This window comes from Beta vulgaris, chromosome 4 (assembly GCF_026745355.1).
Source record: "Beta vulgaris subsp. vulgaris cultivar EL10 chromosome 4, EL10.2, whole genome shotgun sequence".
NCBI classification, from domain to species: domain Eukaryota; kingdom Viridiplantae; phylum Streptophyta; class Magnoliopsida; order Caryophyllales; family Amaranthaceae; genus Beta; species Beta vulgaris.
In genome coordinates, this window is record NC_079205.1 from 561,944 (window position 1) to 580,541 (window position 18,598).

At 34.3% G+C, this 18,598-nt stretch overlaps 2 protein-coding genes across 2 annotated transcripts; both read left to right on the plus strand.

Moving 5' to 3' along the window:
• Nucleotides 1–1,233: 1,233 nt before the first annotated feature.
• LOC104891891 (E3 ubiquitin-protein ligase At4g11680) lies at nucleotides 1,234–5,206 on the plus strand. The gene is made up of 3 exons (XM_010677677.4): nucleotides 1,234–1,962; nucleotides 3,443–3,809; nucleotides 4,787–5,206. The coding sequence occupies exons 1-3, from the start codon at nucleotides 1,463–1,465 to the stop codon at nucleotides 4,931–4,933; spliced, it is 1,014 nt and encodes a 337-aa protein (XP_010675979.1). The 5' UTR covers nucleotides 1,234–1,462; the 3' UTR covers nucleotides 4,934–5,206.
• Nucleotides 5,207–13,148: 7,942 nt separating this feature from the next.
• LOC104891890 (farnesyl pyrophosphate synthase) lies at nucleotides 13,149–18,183 on the plus strand. The gene is made up of 12 exons (XM_010677675.3): nucleotides 13,149–13,448; nucleotides 15,203–15,227; nucleotides 15,936–16,051; nucleotides 16,150–16,236; nucleotides 16,318–16,434; nucleotides 16,532–16,620; nucleotides 16,732–16,783; nucleotides 16,935–17,030; nucleotides 17,185–17,229; nucleotides 17,317–17,406; nucleotides 17,480–17,551; nucleotides 17,765–18,183. Exons 1-12 carry the CDS (start codon nucleotides 13,338–13,340, stop codon nucleotides 17,891–17,893), a joined length of 1,029 nt encoding a protein of 342 aa, XP_010675977.1. The 5' UTR covers nucleotides 13,149–13,337; the 3' UTR covers nucleotides 17,894–18,183.
• The last annotated feature ends 415 nt before the right edge of the window (nucleotides 18,184–18,598 follow it).

Genomic DNA, 18,598 nt, shown 5'->3' on the forward strand with positions numbered 1-18,598 from the left:
GGAAAAAAATGATTTTAGGAAAGAGAATGGAGAATAATTGGTGATCAAAGAGCATTAATCGTAATATTTTGGTTGAATAAACAAAGGAAAAAATAAAATTCAAGAAGCAAATACTTCCTCCGTTTCAAAATAGATGATACATTTTGACTAAAACGCTTTTCGATGCACTACTTTGACTACTAATATCTTTAATTATGTATTAGAGTAAAGTATAAAATTTTGATTTTCTGAAAATATACATTAAGACAAATCCAACAACATATTACATTATAACATTTGATTTTACCCAATAGTAAATAATGCATGGTCAAACCTCATTCATGAATAGTGGAAAAGTCAAAATGTATCATCTATTTTGAAACGGAGGAAGTATATAAATGATGAGAAACGGTTTTTCTAGACAAATTACAAAAAAATGTGAAACTAAATTTAAAAATAAAAACTATATTTTAGAACATTTAAAATGAATCGGAAATATGAACTATATTTTAGGACGGAGGGAGTATATAATTATACTACCTCCGTTTCTTTTTAATTGTTACACTTACACTTTTCACGCATGCCGATGCACTACTTTGAGCCTTTATATCTCTAATTTTGTATTTGTAAAAAATATAAAAACTACATATTAATAAAATACATACTAATACGAATCTAACAAGATCCCACATGACTATGTTTTTATTCACGTATAAATCACAAACGAAGGTCAAAGTGCAATTTGTGAATAGTGTAAAATGTCAAAGTGTAACAATTAAAAAGAAACGGAGGTAGTATATGACAAGGACTACTTACTCCAGGTGCATATCATATCCTAGGAAGAAGACTAATTTATGAAGGCAATATAATCCAAACCACTGGTTCGTTGGATTAGGTGGCCAACTTAGTTCACCTTAAACACCCTCTAAAACCCTCCAAAAACTCAAATCAATCCTTGAAAATGACACAAAAATGTTAATCATGCATAAAACTTGGTTTACTAAACCATCTCTGACAATTCCATTCAACCAAATCAAACCCAGATCCTAACTACTTCTATAAGCTCAACAACAAAAGAGAATAGAGTTTTTATGATATATTAATTTCTTGCTTTAATTTATGAACAAAGTTTTATACTCGTTAGGCCAACAATTGTTTTAGAATTTTCCCTTTACGTCTATTTCTTCATATATCATTCTTCACCAATTCCTCTTGTGGTAGTACTTAAACCTCATGTATTTCTCTTGTTATCAAAGCAAAGAAAGTGTTCTGTTGGGTTGTTGGTCACCATCTAAAAACCCAACTTCACCTTCCTATCTTATTCTTCAAATAATCTCAACTTTCTTTAACGTAACCAATATTAAATACTCTTCAATTCCACCATCTATGAAGCACGAATATCTCTAGGACCTAAAAAAATCGATGAAGCAATAAACTCGAATTCTTGAGTTTATTTAGTACAATTCATTTCAACCTAGCTATTATGGGGTTTTCTAAGCATGTTCCATGTTCATCATCGAGTTTTTCACGTGTAGAAGAACGAGAAGAAGATGGAGAAATCGCGCATGGAGGTGTTACACATGATCAAATAAGGCCAGTAAGAGAATTTTCAACTTCAATGGTAGTAAGGATGGCAATGAGAGTATCAAGAGCAAAATGGTTTAATTTCCTTAGAAGGGTTTTTCATTACCAAAATGGATCAAGATCTCACCTTGGAGAAAATCCTTTTAATTCTTATGGGTGGATGATGCTTGAATTTGTAACACTTTTGGTACAAATTTGCATTACTATGATCACTCTTTTTGTTTCTAAGGCAGAGAGACCTGTGTGGCCTATGAGAATATGGATTGTTGGGTATGATTTTGGTTGTGTTATGAGTCTTTTCATCCTCTTTTGGAGGTATAGACATTACCATTTGGGACAAGGAGATGATGGATTAAACTTTTCTTATTTGGAACAGCAGAGAAACAATGAAGAATCAAGGTACTAATTATGTTTGAAATTCACAATTATTACTACTCATCAAGTAGCTAGTACGTCACGTAGTTGTATTTTCTTGCATGCTTGAGAAAATCGTACCTTATTACCCTAGAATTTTTTGCACGCGATGCGTGCTTGAATTTTTTTCGAAACAGAAACTCGATTTTCTTCGGCATAAGAGTCAAAATTTGAACATTAGACATACAAAGTATAATTGTTTTTTGTTGCAAAATTTGATTGGTTTAGTTTCTGTCACTTAAGTCTCTCACCATTCTTTTTGTTTTTTTTTTTTTTACTTTTCAAAGTTAAATTCTATGAACAAAATAGAAATTTTATTGAATTTATTTATGATTTCTAATATTATAATTTTTTAATTGATTTTTGAATTAAATACTTTACTTCATAAATTGTAAAGAAAGTGGACACTTTGATTTCAAGTCAATTTTTTCACAGGTTGTAGTTTGTAAGTGAATTATTAAGTTTTTATAAAGTTTCCTCAATTTAGTGATTTGCATAACGTAAATTATGCAATTTTATGATTTTAGTTGACTTGTGAGTGATTGTTATAATTATATTTTTGGTATTTTTGTTTGAAGCCCCTTGTGAATTTGTAATTTAGTATGGGAAAGGGGGCAAAATAGGCATTTCAAAAAAGGACACCGTTGCTCCCCCCTTCCCTTATATAATAGAGATAAGGCGTTTACGCTTTATGAAATTTACTTTAACCACAAATATCTCTCATAATATGATAAATACAAATTATAAAAATTATACCATTTGATTCGTATTGAAAAATACTATAATAACATTATTTTTTAAAATTTTCTATCAACATATATTGAGAGCAATCAACGGTCAAAGTTCGACCTCGAACATCGTGCGTGTCTTATATTTTGAAACGGAAGGAGTAGTATTTTGTAGAACCGCAATCTTCCCATTATAATTTCAGTTGAAGTACAAATCCCATAAAAATGTTCGAAAAATAAGAGTTTTATCATACAATATATTTCGACTAGAAATAAAAGAGACTGTCTAATTTTAATATAAAAGTAAACCTAGTAACTAAATGGATTAAACTAGTCACCGAAAGAAATTAACCTAGTCACTATTGGGCTAGTTCTCTTTTTAATACTGGGCTTACCATTGCCAAATTTTAATTTAAAAGTAGGCGGTCTCTTACAAGACAAACTCTAAAAAAAACCTAATTATGGTTAAATTGATGAGTATGGATTTGCTTACCCTAATCAAAAGCATTTGATCAACTTATTTGACAAGTCTACTTATCATTATAAGAAAACAAAGGTATAGTGTCAACAAAATTTTGAAAAAAATGCAAGAATTTGTAGTATAGATGAATAACATGCATGCCAATATATGGAAATTGCTAATTTGTCATGAATGTGATTAGCTCATGTAGATAACTAAGAAAGGTGGTTAACATAAAATAACTTACATGCCATCCTGTTTGTGGTATTTTGAGCAGGGTTTTGCATTTGGTGAACAAATGCAGGGCATCTCTAGACTTGTTCTTTGCAATGTGGTTTGTGATGGGCAATGTGTGGATATTCGACTCGCGATTCGGGTCCTTCAACCGGGCTCCAAAACTTCACATCCTTTGCATAATCATATTAACTTGGAATGCCATAACCTACTCTTTTCCTTTCCTTCTCTTTCTTCTGCTTTGCATTTGTGTTCCATTAGTTAGTAGCTTCATTGGGTATAATATGAGCTTGGGTTCTGCTGAAAAAGGGGCTTCTGATGATCAAATTTCACAGTTACTCTGCTGGACATATAAACCAGTTGACAGCAGCGTAGATACTGAGAAACCCTCCCCTACCAAGGACAATCCAGTAAGTCATATATAGTTCCTCTATTTTTTCTTATAAGTGAGTTGCAATATATGATTTTCGTCTTCTCAACTTTGATTATTAATATCTTTAGCTGTTTATGAGTTTAACTAATGATATTATGATACTCCTCAAGAAATAAAAGTAATGATATTATGATGCTCCTCAAGAAACAAATGATATTATGAATATATACATTGACGTAAATCAACATATCAAATACTAAAGTTTCTTTTTATAATTCGTCAAAATGATTCAGTCAAAATCAATTGTATGAGTAATGTAAAAGTTAAAGTGATGCAACTAATAAAAAATGGAGAATGTATGACTAAAATGATGTAAGGCGATAATAAGTATACGATTTTTAATTTAGAAGTTGGACATCATTGAAAAGAAGAAAAAATACAAACAAATTCTTGTGTACTTTATTTTATTTTTTGACATTAAAGTGCACTTTAAATGTTATTGTGCTAGTATGCACACAAGATGAGCTAAAATTTTCAGAAAACTCCACATTATTCTAAGATAACTAGTTATTAGGCCCGGGCTATGCCCCGGGTAAGAAAAAATTTCATTTATTAATATAATACTTTATGATAATAACACTAAAAATAACTTTAGTCTAGTGGTTAAGACTTTAGTATATATACATGAGGTCTCAGGATCAAATCCTATACTATGTAATTTCTATTTTTTTTTTATTGTACATGGATTACATGAAGTAAAACTCCCTAGGGAGAGCGCCACATGGCACGTTTTCTTGTTTATGCACGCCTTTTAATATATTTGTATAGATATTAGTAGTTCAATAACATATTAGTCCTCCTTTTGTCCTGGAAACTGTAAGTTTGATATTATTTTTTTCTTTCAATATAAGAAAGAGTACGTACGTAATAGTTCCAAGTTCCTCATCTTGCATGGTGTTTTACGTTGAGAAATTACCGCTGACATTACTATTACGTGCTTTATTAATCTCGCAGGATTGTTGTATATGCCTAGCAAAGTACAAGGACAAAGAAGAGATAAGGCAATTGCCATGTTCTCATATATTCCACAAAAAATGTGTGGACCAATGGCTCAGGATTATATCCTGTTGTCCTTTATGTAAACAAGGATTAGATAGCTAAATGTAAATATATATGATGATGAAAGGCTAATTAACCACATATGAGTCCCTTATAACAACTAAATACATTGGGGTGTATACTTATATTGTACAGCTTGTAAGTGTTAACCAGCTAGCAGATCTTGTTATGTAAAAGTAAGAGTATGTGTGTGTGATGAAATTGTAGTTAGGATAGTCTTCACAAGAATGTAAGAATTTGAATTTCTATTATGAATGAGAATTGATGAGATCTTGGATTTTGTTTTTTAATTCAAGATCTTAAGTTCCTCGATCTTATCTTTTTATGAAATTGAACTAGTTTATAGTGCCGGTGATTAGGGATGGAAATGGATCGGATTCGGAGCGGGTGAAACATCACCCGCATTCACCACCCGCAATTTTTTACTCCACCCGCATCCATCCATCATCCATCGGGTGAAACGGGTGGGTCGGGTGCTAAACAGGTGATGATATTTAGTATATTTTTAAAAGAAATTAGTGACATAATATAAAATAATTATATCAAAAACATAAAATATAAGTAATTTACATGTAAAATTTAATAATTGGATAATGCGTTGGATGTTAATTAAACGGGTGATGGATGGAAAAAATCTCACCCACCACCCACTTTTCATCCATTTAAATTCGGGTTTTCATCCATTTAAAATACCGGGTTAAGCGGGTGATGGATGATCCATCACCCATTTCCATCCTTACCGGTGATGTTGGGGCTATGTATATTTGAGATTTAGTTTATCAGATTTTTTATAATGATTTTTTTTTTTATCATTTTATGTTATCCAACAATAAATTAATATGAGATATTTTTATCCGAAAAGCACAAAATATACCTACTATCATTTTTTTTGCATTAATGTAAAGTTTTGTTCCGAATTAAACTTAATTGAAAAGAATAACATTGTCTAAATTCTCTTTAGACAAACATTATAACTATTCGCAAACGGCTTCACAGCACTTGTTCTTGCCTTCTTGAAGGTGCAAATGGTTGAAAAGATATTTGGTTGTCTTTGTGTCTTCACACTTTTCTATTATAAGGGCTTATCTTGCGTTTTGAAGTCACTTATCTGCAAAAGCCTGCAATAGGTAGTACTTTTGATATCATTAAGTAATAAATAGTCGAGTACTAATATTTAAGTAATCTATTAGATTAACAATTTGTAAGAGAAAAAAAAGTAAAGAATTGACAGTTTTTTACAAGTGTGGAGAATAGTTGTGTTAACCTTGATTAGGTTAACCCTGGTATTCAATATATATAGTATTTACAATACAGGCCTAAGATTAGTAAAAATCCACTTTATTCTTTCCATATAATGTTACTCTAATACACCCCCTCAATCTTTACGGGGAGAAACAACGGATAGATTGGTACGATGTTTAGTAAACAAGTCAGTAGATAGGCCCTTAGTTAAAATATCGGCAATCTAAGACTGAGTACGAAAATGTCGAACAATAAGACCTCCCTTGGCAACCATTTCTCGTACAAAATGATAATCGATGTCAATATGTTTGCTACGATCATGATGAACTGGATTAGCAGTGAGATAAGTAGCAGAGACATTATCAAAATAGACGATCACAGGACGACGAAGAAAATGGCCAATGTCAACAAGAAGTTGCTTGAGCCAAATAGTTTCTGCAATTGTGTAGGCAACTGCCCTGTAATATTCAGCTTCAGTGGATGATTTAGAGACATTAGGTTGCTTTTTCAAACGCCAGGAAATGAGATTCTTCCCAAGAAAAACAACATAGCCAGTAATAGAACGTCGCTTGTCAGGGCATCCTGCCCAATCTGCATCAGAATAGGTAATAACAACAATAGGAGAACTATTGCTATATAATAAGAGACCAAAGTCCAATGAGCCCTACAGATATCTGAAATTCTTTTCACATCATGAAGGTGGGTAGTACGAGGAGCATGCATAAACTGAGACACCATATTAACAACATAAGCAATATCTAGATGAGTCATAGTTAAGTACTGCAATGCACCAACCATGCTACAATAATCTGTGGCCGGGATCTGCAAGAAGCTCTCCATCAAGCAGAGACAATGTTACTCTAGAGACAACTAGAGTGGTAACTGGTTTAACAGTATGAAGATGGAATTTACGGAGTAAATCAGAGACTTACTTATTTTGAGACAAAAATAAACCAGAGGGAGTACGCATAACCTAAACACCTAAGAAGTAATGGAGATCCCCTAATAAATCCTTCATAGCAAACTGAGAAGAAAGAACAGAATTAATTTTGCGACAAGAGGAGGACTACTACCAGTAAGCACAATATCATGAACATATAAGAGAAGAATGATAAGATGCCCACGATACTTAAGAGTGAACATAGAAGTGCCACAACTGCTGCACTTGAAACCAATAGATAAGAGGAAATTGCTTAAACGAGAGAACCAAGCTCTAGGAGCTTGTTTCAAATCATAAATGGACTTACGAAGACGTTAGATGGACAAAGAGGTTGACACATATAAACCTCTTCATGAAGAAAACCATGAAGAAAAGCATTTTTGACATCTAATTGACGAATGGACCATTTTAGAGAAACAACAATAGTAAGGACTAAGCGAACAGTAGTAGGCTTAACAAGAGGACTAAAGGTTTCAAAGTAATCAATACCTGCCTGCTGGTGATTTCTAAAAACGACAAGTCTGGCTTTGAACCGCTCCACAGAACCATCAGATTTGTATTTGATCCGATAAATCCACTTACAACCAAGTAAATTCTTATCATAGTTTCGAGGTACCAACTCTCATGTGTCATTATTAATTAAGGCCTTATATTCATCCAGTATAGCTTGGTATCTGTCGGAACAGTAACAAGGAAGATCTTTAGGAAACGGAGGGAGTATCTTCTAATCGGAGTTAAAATTTGATTTATTAGTCTTCACTTGTGGGACTTTAATTTGTGCAACCTTGTCCACTAATTAGCTTATTTGATTACTAGTTGACAATATTATTTGCATGGATATGCAGGTGGTAATTATAAAAATAGGTTATACAAATTCTGTATATATTCAAAATGATGAAAAAGTATAATAAAGTGGATCTTGATTTATGAATTTATCTCATATGTTAATACATTAAATCTCCACCCAACCCAATAACCACTTCATCTTTCACAATTTCTATCCAAAATTTTCTCCCAGGTTTAATGTGCAAAAATGTCTCCTTTTTTCAAACTGGTATTTGCTATAAAGACACCTCTCTTCTTTATGGAACATCAATAATCCACCAAAAGGATATTAAAACATGATTATCCAAGTGCAAGCAATGTGATTAGACAGCTTCCTAAAGATGGATCTCTTCTATAAAATGTGTCAAGAATATTAAAGATGACACTTTATTAATTAATTCTTCCCGCCAAATAAAAAGAATGACATATTATAGTATTATAATTCTTATGTGATGCATTTTAATTTGCTGGAAAGAGGAACTACGAATCAAAGCATATCTGCTTTTGCCCATATTAGTGGAAATTAGCCACATCCACTTCGTGATCCGACATGCATGATTTCATATGGAGTACACTTTATGCAGAATTATTGAAGACAAATCTTGAATGGCTATATATATGCTTGTGTTAATGGGACCATGCACCCTTTAGTTTCTACAATATTGGAATCTAAACATAGCTACTAATTTTTTTTTGTTTATGTGTGTGCTAGAACCTCCATTATTAGAATATATGGACACTAATTAGGTCTTTGAATTTTGATATTATGAGAAGCATAACAATGATTATACTTTGTTTATAAATGCCACAATGTAGATTATAAAGTTAGGTATTCGAGAGTGGTATTTAAAGCCGAGAATCAAATTCCCGTCTGCATAATAATGATAAACAATAAGGAAAATAATATAGTAATCTTTGCAGTTGCATGTAAGAAGTAAAAAATAATAATAAACAATAGTAATAAATAGAAATACTTATTAGATTGGGCAAGGAAATTTATTTATTTTCCTTATTATCTTATGATAAATGAATGTGAAACGATCTCACTCAAGCTCCTTTGTACATACACTTCTTCTTTTTTTTCTTTCTGTTGTGACATTTGACTTTTACACTTGTTGATGCACAGCTTTAATTATTTAACACATCAACATCCTTAAAATTTATTTCGCATAAATCATATAAGGTGTGCCAGTTAAGATTGTGCCTCTTAACCTTAATTAAGTAACAATGTAGACGATTGTTCCTTGCTCAACTTGACTGAATTTAAGCAATCCTTATGATTTTCTCCTAAAAAATGTTGTACGTTATTTTTCAAAAAAAAAATTGCAAACATAATTAGATTTTAGAATATGAACATCAAGTAAATTTGGACCAATTAAATTAAGGTAAATTCTATATGGTGACCCTCAACTTTTTTAAATTCTATTTGGTAGACAATTTTTATCTTTCCTTTATTTGGTAACCCTCTATTTTATTTTTTGTATTTTCTTTGACCTTTTTTAAATAAAAATTGATTTTTTAATTACAAAAAACTAATTTTAAAATGAAAAAAAAAAAACTCAAACCCTCCTCCCCACCATAACCACCCATCCTACCACCCCCTCTCCTCCCGTAGCCACCATCACCCATTTCCCCCTTCACTGCCAGCCACATCGGAAAACACCCACCAGAAACCACCCACCAGCCCACCGACACCACCCACCCAGCCTACCGAAACCACCCCCACCCATAGCAACCTAACCCAGCCACCGAAACCCCCTCCTCCCTATGAACCACGGCCGCACTCCCTTGCGGGCTTGCCCAACCACCCCCACCCGTAGCACCTAACCCAGCCACCGAAACCCCCTCCTCCATTCGAACCACTGCCGCACTCCCTTGCGGGCTTGCCCAACCACCTACGTACCCCAATTCGAACCTCCCCACTCAATCGAACCCTCTCGCCGCCCCAAATCGAACCACCCCCACACCCATTCGAACCACTCCGATCCCAATCAAACCATCCCCACCCAGCCGAACCCTCTTGCCGCCCCAAATCGAACCACCCCCACACCAATTCGAACCACCCCCACCCCAGATTTCGAACTCAACTTCAATCACCACGACACACCACCCTTGCCCCTCAAATCGTGATTGATGAAGGCGTTGATGATGATGAAGGTGTTGAAGGTATGATTGATGATGAAGGTGTTGATGATGATGAGTGATTTGTAGATGGTGATTAATGAAGGTGGTGATGAGGGTGGGGTCGTCGGGGTTCGAAGGGGTTGGGGGGGTTCGGTGGTGGCTTTGGGGGTCGGAGATGGGGTGGTCGGAGGTGGGGGGTTTCAGGGGTGGGGGTGGTTGGGCAAGTGGGGGGGGACAGGGGTGGCTGGGGTTTTTTTAAAAAATTTCAAAATCAGTTTTTTGTAATTGTAAAATCAAATTTTTAATTAAAAAATAATTTTAAAATGTAGTAAGGTCAAAGAAAACAAAAAAAATAGAATAGAGGGTTACCAAATAGAGGAAAGATAAAAATTGTCTACCAAATAGAATTTAAAAAAGTTGAGGGTCACCATATAGAATTTCCCTTAGTTAATTAACATCTTCCCCTCAAAAAAAATAAAATTAACATCTATAATTTTACATTTTTATAGATAATAGAGTATATACTATCTACTAGTACGAAATAAATTATGATAATTGCATCTCAAAAATGCATATCTTCTCTCATATAAAAATAAATCAAGGGATAGAAGTGAAATGATTTATCAAATAATGATGATTAAGATTCAAATCTGGCTTACTTGTGATTTCTCTAGTAAATTAATCTGAAGACTAAAGATAAGCTCTCTACTCTATGTTAGATCTGATCATCTGAATGTTTTTCGATTATATTGCTTTGTAAGTTTAATTTGATTTACATAAATCACAAACACTTTGATGTCAGAAAATATTCATTACAATTGACGGGCATTTTAAAACAATGGAGCTGATCAAAGGTAACGACATCATTTCATATTTGGCGAGAGCGAGGAACCCGTGCAGCACGTGCGAAAATAACGGGGTCAGAATAAGTAAGTGAGGAAAGCAAGTGACTCCTACTTGTTGAAATTCCTTTGCAAATTATACCATAACCCTCCTCGTTGTCCCAAATAACTGTTATGCCATCCTCTATGGTATACCATGTGTCCATGTGGACAAATTTTTTCTAGGAAGTCACGATATCAGTTATCAGTCATTATCAGTTCGGATACAAGTTAGATTACGGGTAATTTGTTTTATCAAAATTTCAAGTACAAATCAATTCAGGTCGGATTCTCAGATCAGATTATATTATATGTTGACAGCTCTAAAAGACATGAACTTTCATTGATCAAAGTCATATAACTTGTACAATCGATATTCGATAACACAAAAAACAAATCTAATAGAACATCTATGGTGAAAAATATAGATTCAAAGAATTGTGATCTCTAACACAATAATATATGAATTGATTTATCTCTCCATCATGAATTTTCTTTAAGAAAGTATTATACAAACCGAGCAGACTACAATTCATAACTGTTATATAAAGTGCATAATAAACCTTCAACAAACCTTTAATACTATAAGTAACTAAGAAAAATCCTAATCATCCTCTGAATCACTGGACTTCTTAAAACCTTAGTAAAAAAATGTAATCTAACACTCCAGAAGACAAAAACTCTCATAAAGTGTGAAAAATATAAATAAATTACTTGATACTTCAAAAAATAAGTGGAGATTGGGACTTCCTATTACCAACTATAGTGAATGACTGACTCAATTGTTTTTGAGGAAGACATTTATATATGATACTAGTATATGATAATTTTTGAATTGTTAAGACATATCTTTTGCAATGTTATTTGAAGCTTATGAACATATAAGCTAAGTCTATATTGAAATATGTCTTTTCTATAATGGTATTAAGATTTTGTTTAGAATCACTAGCTAAAAAAGAGCTGAAACTGTTAACTTCGATGAAACTCAAAGATGTACATCATCTAGATATCTTAGAACATCTGTCAAAATAGAAATATTTACTATTTTTTTATTATTTATTTTTCACATAAGCGGCTTGGTAGTTTCTAGTTTTGCTATTATATCTTATATAAGGTACCTAGTTTCAAACCATCGGTATGGGCCTGATTTCGAATCTTTTGCACACTCCTACTTGGACCTTGTTCTTTTGAACTAAACTGAATTGAGCTACACCAAACCGAAACCACGAGAAGAAAAATAGTTAGACTGAACTAAAGTGAACTAAACTGTACCAATAGAAGTATAGAACATACCTATTGGGGCGTTTGGTTGCTACGGAGTAAAGGGAATGGAATCAAGAAAGGGGGAGAAGGGGAAAGGAAAATAAAACCCTTAGATTTAGAGTAGTGTTTGGTTAAGACTATGTTAATTCTCTTGCTTCCTCCTCTTACCCTTCTTCCATCCTAGCACATACCACCACTCTTCCCTCTGTTGCTATTCCCCACGCCGCCTCTCTCTACCCTAGTAACGCCACCTCGTCGGCCCCCTGCTCTTCCCTTTCCCGCAACGGTTCTCCCTTCCCCTGCGCCGTCAAGTTATCCCCCCCTCCCTGCACCGTCACGTTCTCTCCCACCCTCCCCTACACCGTCGCGGTCTCCACCCTCCCCTTCCCTGCACTGTCGTGGTCTCTCCCTCCCCTCCCTGCACCGTCGCATTATCTCCCTCCCCCTGCGCCGTTGCGGTCTCCCCCTCCCCTACACCACCGCGTTCTCTCCCTCCCATCCCCTTCGTCGTTTAGATGTTGGATGGTTGGGGTGTTTCTCGGCGGCTTGTTGCGTTGGTATGGTGTGTTGTGGTGGAGGGGTCGGATTGCGGTGGTAGGGTGCGCATGTGGTGGTTGGGTAGTTAGGTGTGGTTGAATGGTTGGGTCAATGGGTGGTTAGGTGGTCAAAGAGAAGGTCAATAATAAGTCAAAGAAAGGGTAAGTGAAACCCTTGGGGGTAGGGAAATGAAAGTAGAGGACTTTGGGAGTAAGGAGAGGGTAAAGGGTTTCATTAATTTAAGCAAACAAAAAACAAGTAAGAGAATCCCCTTACCCTTTCCACAAGACCCCAACCAAACGCCTCCTGAGTACTTACTACTTACTAGTCGACCGAGTGGCAATCTTCGAAAATAAACGCAAAGAAAGCTCTATTATAGACAAACTAAAATAGACGACCTCAACGTTTTCAACAAAAACAATGAACCTCCAAAACTTCCCCGTGATTTGTTTCCAACGTCAATTTTCTCATCTCTTATATAATAAGTACTACCAAAAACAAACAACCATTTCCCACTTATTCTCTTTCTCTCTCCAACTCTCTGATTTGCCAATTCCAATTTGCAAAGAAGAAGAGAAAGAGTTGAAGAGATTGAAACAAAATACAAACAAAGTTGAGAAAAAACAACACAAAAATGAGCGATCTAAGATCAAAGTTCTTGGAAGTTTATGAAATTCTTAAATCTGAACTTCTTAATGACCCTGCTTTTGAATGGACTCAAACTTCTCGACAATGGGTTGAAAGGGTACTTCTTAATTTCTTCTATTTCACATTGTTTCTTATAATTTTTACCCTTTTTTATGAATTTTGTTTTTGGGTTTGTTTTCTTTTTTGGAAGTTTTTGAGGATTATTAATTGGGTATTTCAATTTAATTGAACTTGTTAGTAGATTAATTAGTTTGAGCTTAATTTATTGATCAGGGTTTTTCTGAATTTGATTAGCACTATTCATTATGTTACTCCTCTGTTTTTCTTGTCTTTTTGTTGCAAGTTGTATGTTTAATTGATTATAATTTAATTGTACACTTTATTTTGTTAATGAGTGTTGAGATATTCATTGCAATGTGCATGATTTGAACTCAATCTTTTGATTTCAAAATTTACTTAATTTTATTTATGGGGTAGAACTTAGAAGATTAGATAGAATGCTTAATTCTTTTAATATGGATAATTTTTTTTTGTTTTTATCAAGAATGACATCATTGAACAATGAACACATCAATGGACTGACAAACCTACTTTACAATCAGTATAGTTTAAGAACCACAACAAGATAACAATTTTACTTCCAAAAAAAGAAAAGAATGGAAATCAAATTGCTTTATTTTCTGATTTATAGTCCTAAAAACAGCATTTGAAGAACTTAGCATGTATGTCAATCTATTTTGGTTTAATGGGAGCTAGAAAAGAAGCTATGCTAATTCTAAGATAGTCTTGAGTTGCCAATTCAAAATGCATGATGATCTAATACTTTGTCTAGGAAGAGCGAGATTATTGCATACAACTTTGATTTAGTTTGCTGTTTGCACAAGCTGATTTCCGTCTTTACCATGTCAAAGCTTCCTTTGTAGAAATTTATCGTCTTCTAACCCCAATTACAGCCTGTCGAATTGCTTGTAATGGTAATGAATTTATATGTAATTTTGTAAAGAAAGTCGCATGTCAATGCCCATTGCTAATGGTATTCCACCCCAAATCATGTGTTTACCTTTTTCCTACAAACTTCCGTTACTAGTTAATTCCATATCTAAGGTGGTAATGAATATTCATGAAGAAATAGAGGTATTTGAGGATGGATAGGCATTATCAAAGACATTAGGATGAGAATTTCTTCACAAATTGAAATTCATCACTATAACCTACATTTATTACCACCTATCAAATGGTCTGTTAGAATCAGTGATGCACTGCGTAGTGTTGTTGAGAGCTATTATGAACTGTATTTCTTCATCTCTAGGTTATATAATTATCTTGGGATTCAACCTATTTCTTAGCTTCAACAATCCATAAGTTTTTAATCCTCAAATAACGCCGCTGATTCCCTATTCTAACTTAGCATGTCCTTAATGTTAGTACCCTCCTTGGGTTTGCAGATTTGAGCCGAGTTGACCTGTAAAATCTGTCACTATTAGTCTATTACCATGATCATCTTGAACTATTGTTTCTGCAAGCCTCCCCTGTGTGATTAATTACCTTGTCTGAAAAAAAGGATGAAAGAGCTCCAGAAAATCTAATTGGTGATATTTGCTAAATTGAGAGTTTGGTACAAACCTACCTGCATACAAAAGCATAGGATAAAAAGGGGGGGTTCTTACAAGAGTTGTGGCAGTTGAAGCTACAATGCAAATGCTAAATTTTTCTGTATTGCTCAAATGAGAATGGAGAAGTACAAACTATCTCTTTCAAGCCATTGAACTTGAAAACTCTTTTGTCCAGATATTTATCTTTATGGTTTCTTATTTCTGGTTCTAAAATGCTCTTATTGTGTTCTTTTGCCAGATGCTGGATTACAATGTTCCTGGAGGTGAGGAGAGACTGTTTTTGTCAATTTTCTTAGCACTTCATAAATGTTAAGCATATTTGGAACATTAAGGATGTTTGGCATTCTCATTAGAATATGAATTGTTTATCATCACCACATTATTCATGATTAAACATTATTCATGAGTAAATGAGTTAAAATGACACATAGAATAATGTCTTTCGAATAAATTTATGTTCTAGTGTCTTGCATATTATCCGTAATGACATGTTGGAATGGTCTTAGACCATGGAATAATTTCTCCTTAAAGAGGAAGATTAATTCTAAAGCACTTGAGTGGATCTGTGGATATTGTACGTACTGACCACCCCATTGGCTAGACTCGTAAAAAGTATTAACCTTAGGGATTTTACAGACTTTACTTGTATCCAAGAATTATACCAATTATCTATATATTTGATGGTTAATAAGGAAGGGAGGGGGAGCTGTATGAAACAATAAGTTTTCAAGAATTTTATTCGCTTTGTAGAATACTTTATTACTTGTGAGTTATGATGCATAACTTTTGGAAGTAGAAGATGGTGAAGTTATCAATATCATGTGGAGTAAATTATGTTACAGTTCATATATTCTATAACTGTGACTCTGTGAGGCACCTATGTTCAAACAACCCATACTTTCATTTCACTTCTTTATAGTTCCACAAACTGCATTACCTTACAATCTGGTGCTGATTTTTGTGGCTGGCAGGGAAGCTAAACCGTGGAGTTTCTGTTATTGACAGCTACAAGCTGTTGAAAGAAGGAAAAGAGCTAAGTGAGGATGAAATCTTTCTTGCTTCTGCACTTGGGTGGTGCATTGAATGGGTATATATACGTGTGAATAATTCTCTTATGTTATATAGCGCTTCCTTTTTTTAAAAAAGGAAATTGATAACGCTTGTCTTTCTCTGTATTTCTACTAGCTTCAAGCATATTTTCTTGTTCTTGATGACATCATGGATAACTCTAAAACAAGGCGCGGTCAACTATGTTGGTTCAGAGTTCCTAAGGTTTGCAACTGTTGTGAAAATTAGCCTCTTTTACAAAGTTTGCAAAATCAGTTGTCAATAAGAACTTTTTGCCTTTGTCAGGTTGGCATGATTGCTGTTAACGATGGTATAATACTTCGAAACCAAATCCCAAGAATTCTCAAGAAACATTTCAGGGACAAGAAGTACTATGTAGATTTGTTGGATTTGTTTAACGAGGTAATGATGCTTAATACAGGGTTAATAGTTAATACTACTATGAAATATGTATGATTAAAAGTTTTGGTTGACTTAAGCCTTTTTCCATTTATTACAGGTAGAATTTCAGACTGCCAGTGGACAGATGATAGATCTTATCACAACCATTGAGGGCGAAAAAGATCTTTCAAAGTATTCGTTAGATCTGTAAGTCTTAGTGAGACAAAATTTTCATGACTACTTTAATTAATATTGTATTATTATTAACCTTTGCAAATATGATTTTAAGTTGACTCGGGGTTTATTTGTGCAATGCAGTCACCGTCGCATTGTTCAGTACAAAACTGCTTATTACTCATTTTATCTTTCTGTAAGTTCAATTCTTGAACTTAGTCATTTTTTCTTCTGGCACTGCTTAACAAGTTATGGATGAAATGTTATTTGGTCTTGGCTAAGTGTCCTCGAACTTAAAACGTTCTGTTCACGAGTATCTTGTTCTGACATGCTCTTGTATCGCACAGGTTGCTTGTGCTTTAGTCATGTCTGGTGAGAAGCTCGATGATCATGTTGATGTCCAAAACATATTGGTTGATATGGGAATATATTTCCAAGTACAGGTCAGTAGTACTGTACAGCATACAGATGTTCTAGTTCATATATCTTCAACAGTGGTCCAGGAAAAGAGAGTCTGACTTTTATGAATAAACCATCTTCTCTACTAGACTGCATTTTGAATTACAAATGTTTGATTCTGGTTTTCCTTCGGTATAGGATGATTATCTCGATTGTTTTGGGGATCCAGAATTTATTGGCAAGGTGAGATGCAAACCTGTTGCCTAGTACGTTCTCAAACATATGTACAAATCACAATCAGAAAGTCCTAACTTCATGATATGTTTTCAGATTGGAACGGATATTGAAGATTTTAAGTGCTCCTGGTTGGTTGTGAAAGCTCTAGAACTTTGTAATGACGAACAGAAGAAAGTATTACACGTAAGTTCATCATTCTCGTGGCATTTTAAGTTTGTGCCACCTTTTATATTCTAATATGTTTCTTTTTTTCCAGGAAAATTACGGCAAAGAAGATCCAGAATGTGTTGCAAGAGTTAAGGAACTCTACAATATACTCAATATTCAGGTTAGCTCTTCTCTAATTATGTATCTTGAATAAGTTTCCTCTAGCTCTTGAAGTGCGAGGCTAAATGGAGAACGATTCTCTAGCGAACTTGTAAATCCACTTGGTGTGGATCCCATATAAATTTCTCTCTAAACTCGCTTGTTCTCCATTTAGCCTCTCTTTATTTAATAGGCTATCTTTGCTTTACTGAGTTTTTTGATAATCTTTATATAGGGTGCATTTGCCGAATTTGAGAGCCAAAGTTATGAAAAATTGGTCACATCCATTGAAGCACACCCCAGTACAGCAGTACAGGCTGTTCTGAAGTCATTCTTGGCGAAAATATACAAGAGACAGAAGTGAAGTCTTGACATGTTCGCCCCTCTTTGTTTGATTCTTTTGCTTGGTCTTGATTTGTTACATGTAGGTGGTTCGTTGAGTTGTGTAGGTGGCTTTTGTAATTTGATTTTCTGCAGAAACAGTTTATGTTATTGATCCCTTCTATGCCTGGAGGAGATTAGTGTCTTTGTATCTCTGTTTCCTGTTCAAGTTTTAGTGTCTTCCATTTCATCTCTGTCGATTGTCGAATACTCACACTTGTTTCAGACCCAAGAAGTCAAAATATTCATGAAATTGTTGAGTTCACGTGGATACATACTCGTGTCTAACATGAGTACTCAAATTCAACATACGAATTGTCGAATACTCACACTTGTTTCAGACCCAAGAAGTCAAAATATTCATGAAATTGTTGAGTTCACGTGGATACATACTCGTGTCTAACATGAGTACTCAAATTCAACATACGACTTGTATTTTATCTCCGATCTCTTGTCAGACACTCAGACCTAAGATGCTCAGACATTTAGCATAGTACAACTTGAATCTTGATTATACTCATTCATCTCTTATTGCTACACAGTCACATATGTAACTGCCAATCACTTTTCCTCTTTTACCTCATTTCTGAGATCTTTGACAACCAACCTTATCTAATTCTGCTTGATACAACTGTCTGTTAGCTGCTTCAAGTTCCTGCCCTAAAACAAATTAAAAGTTCCAGTCTTT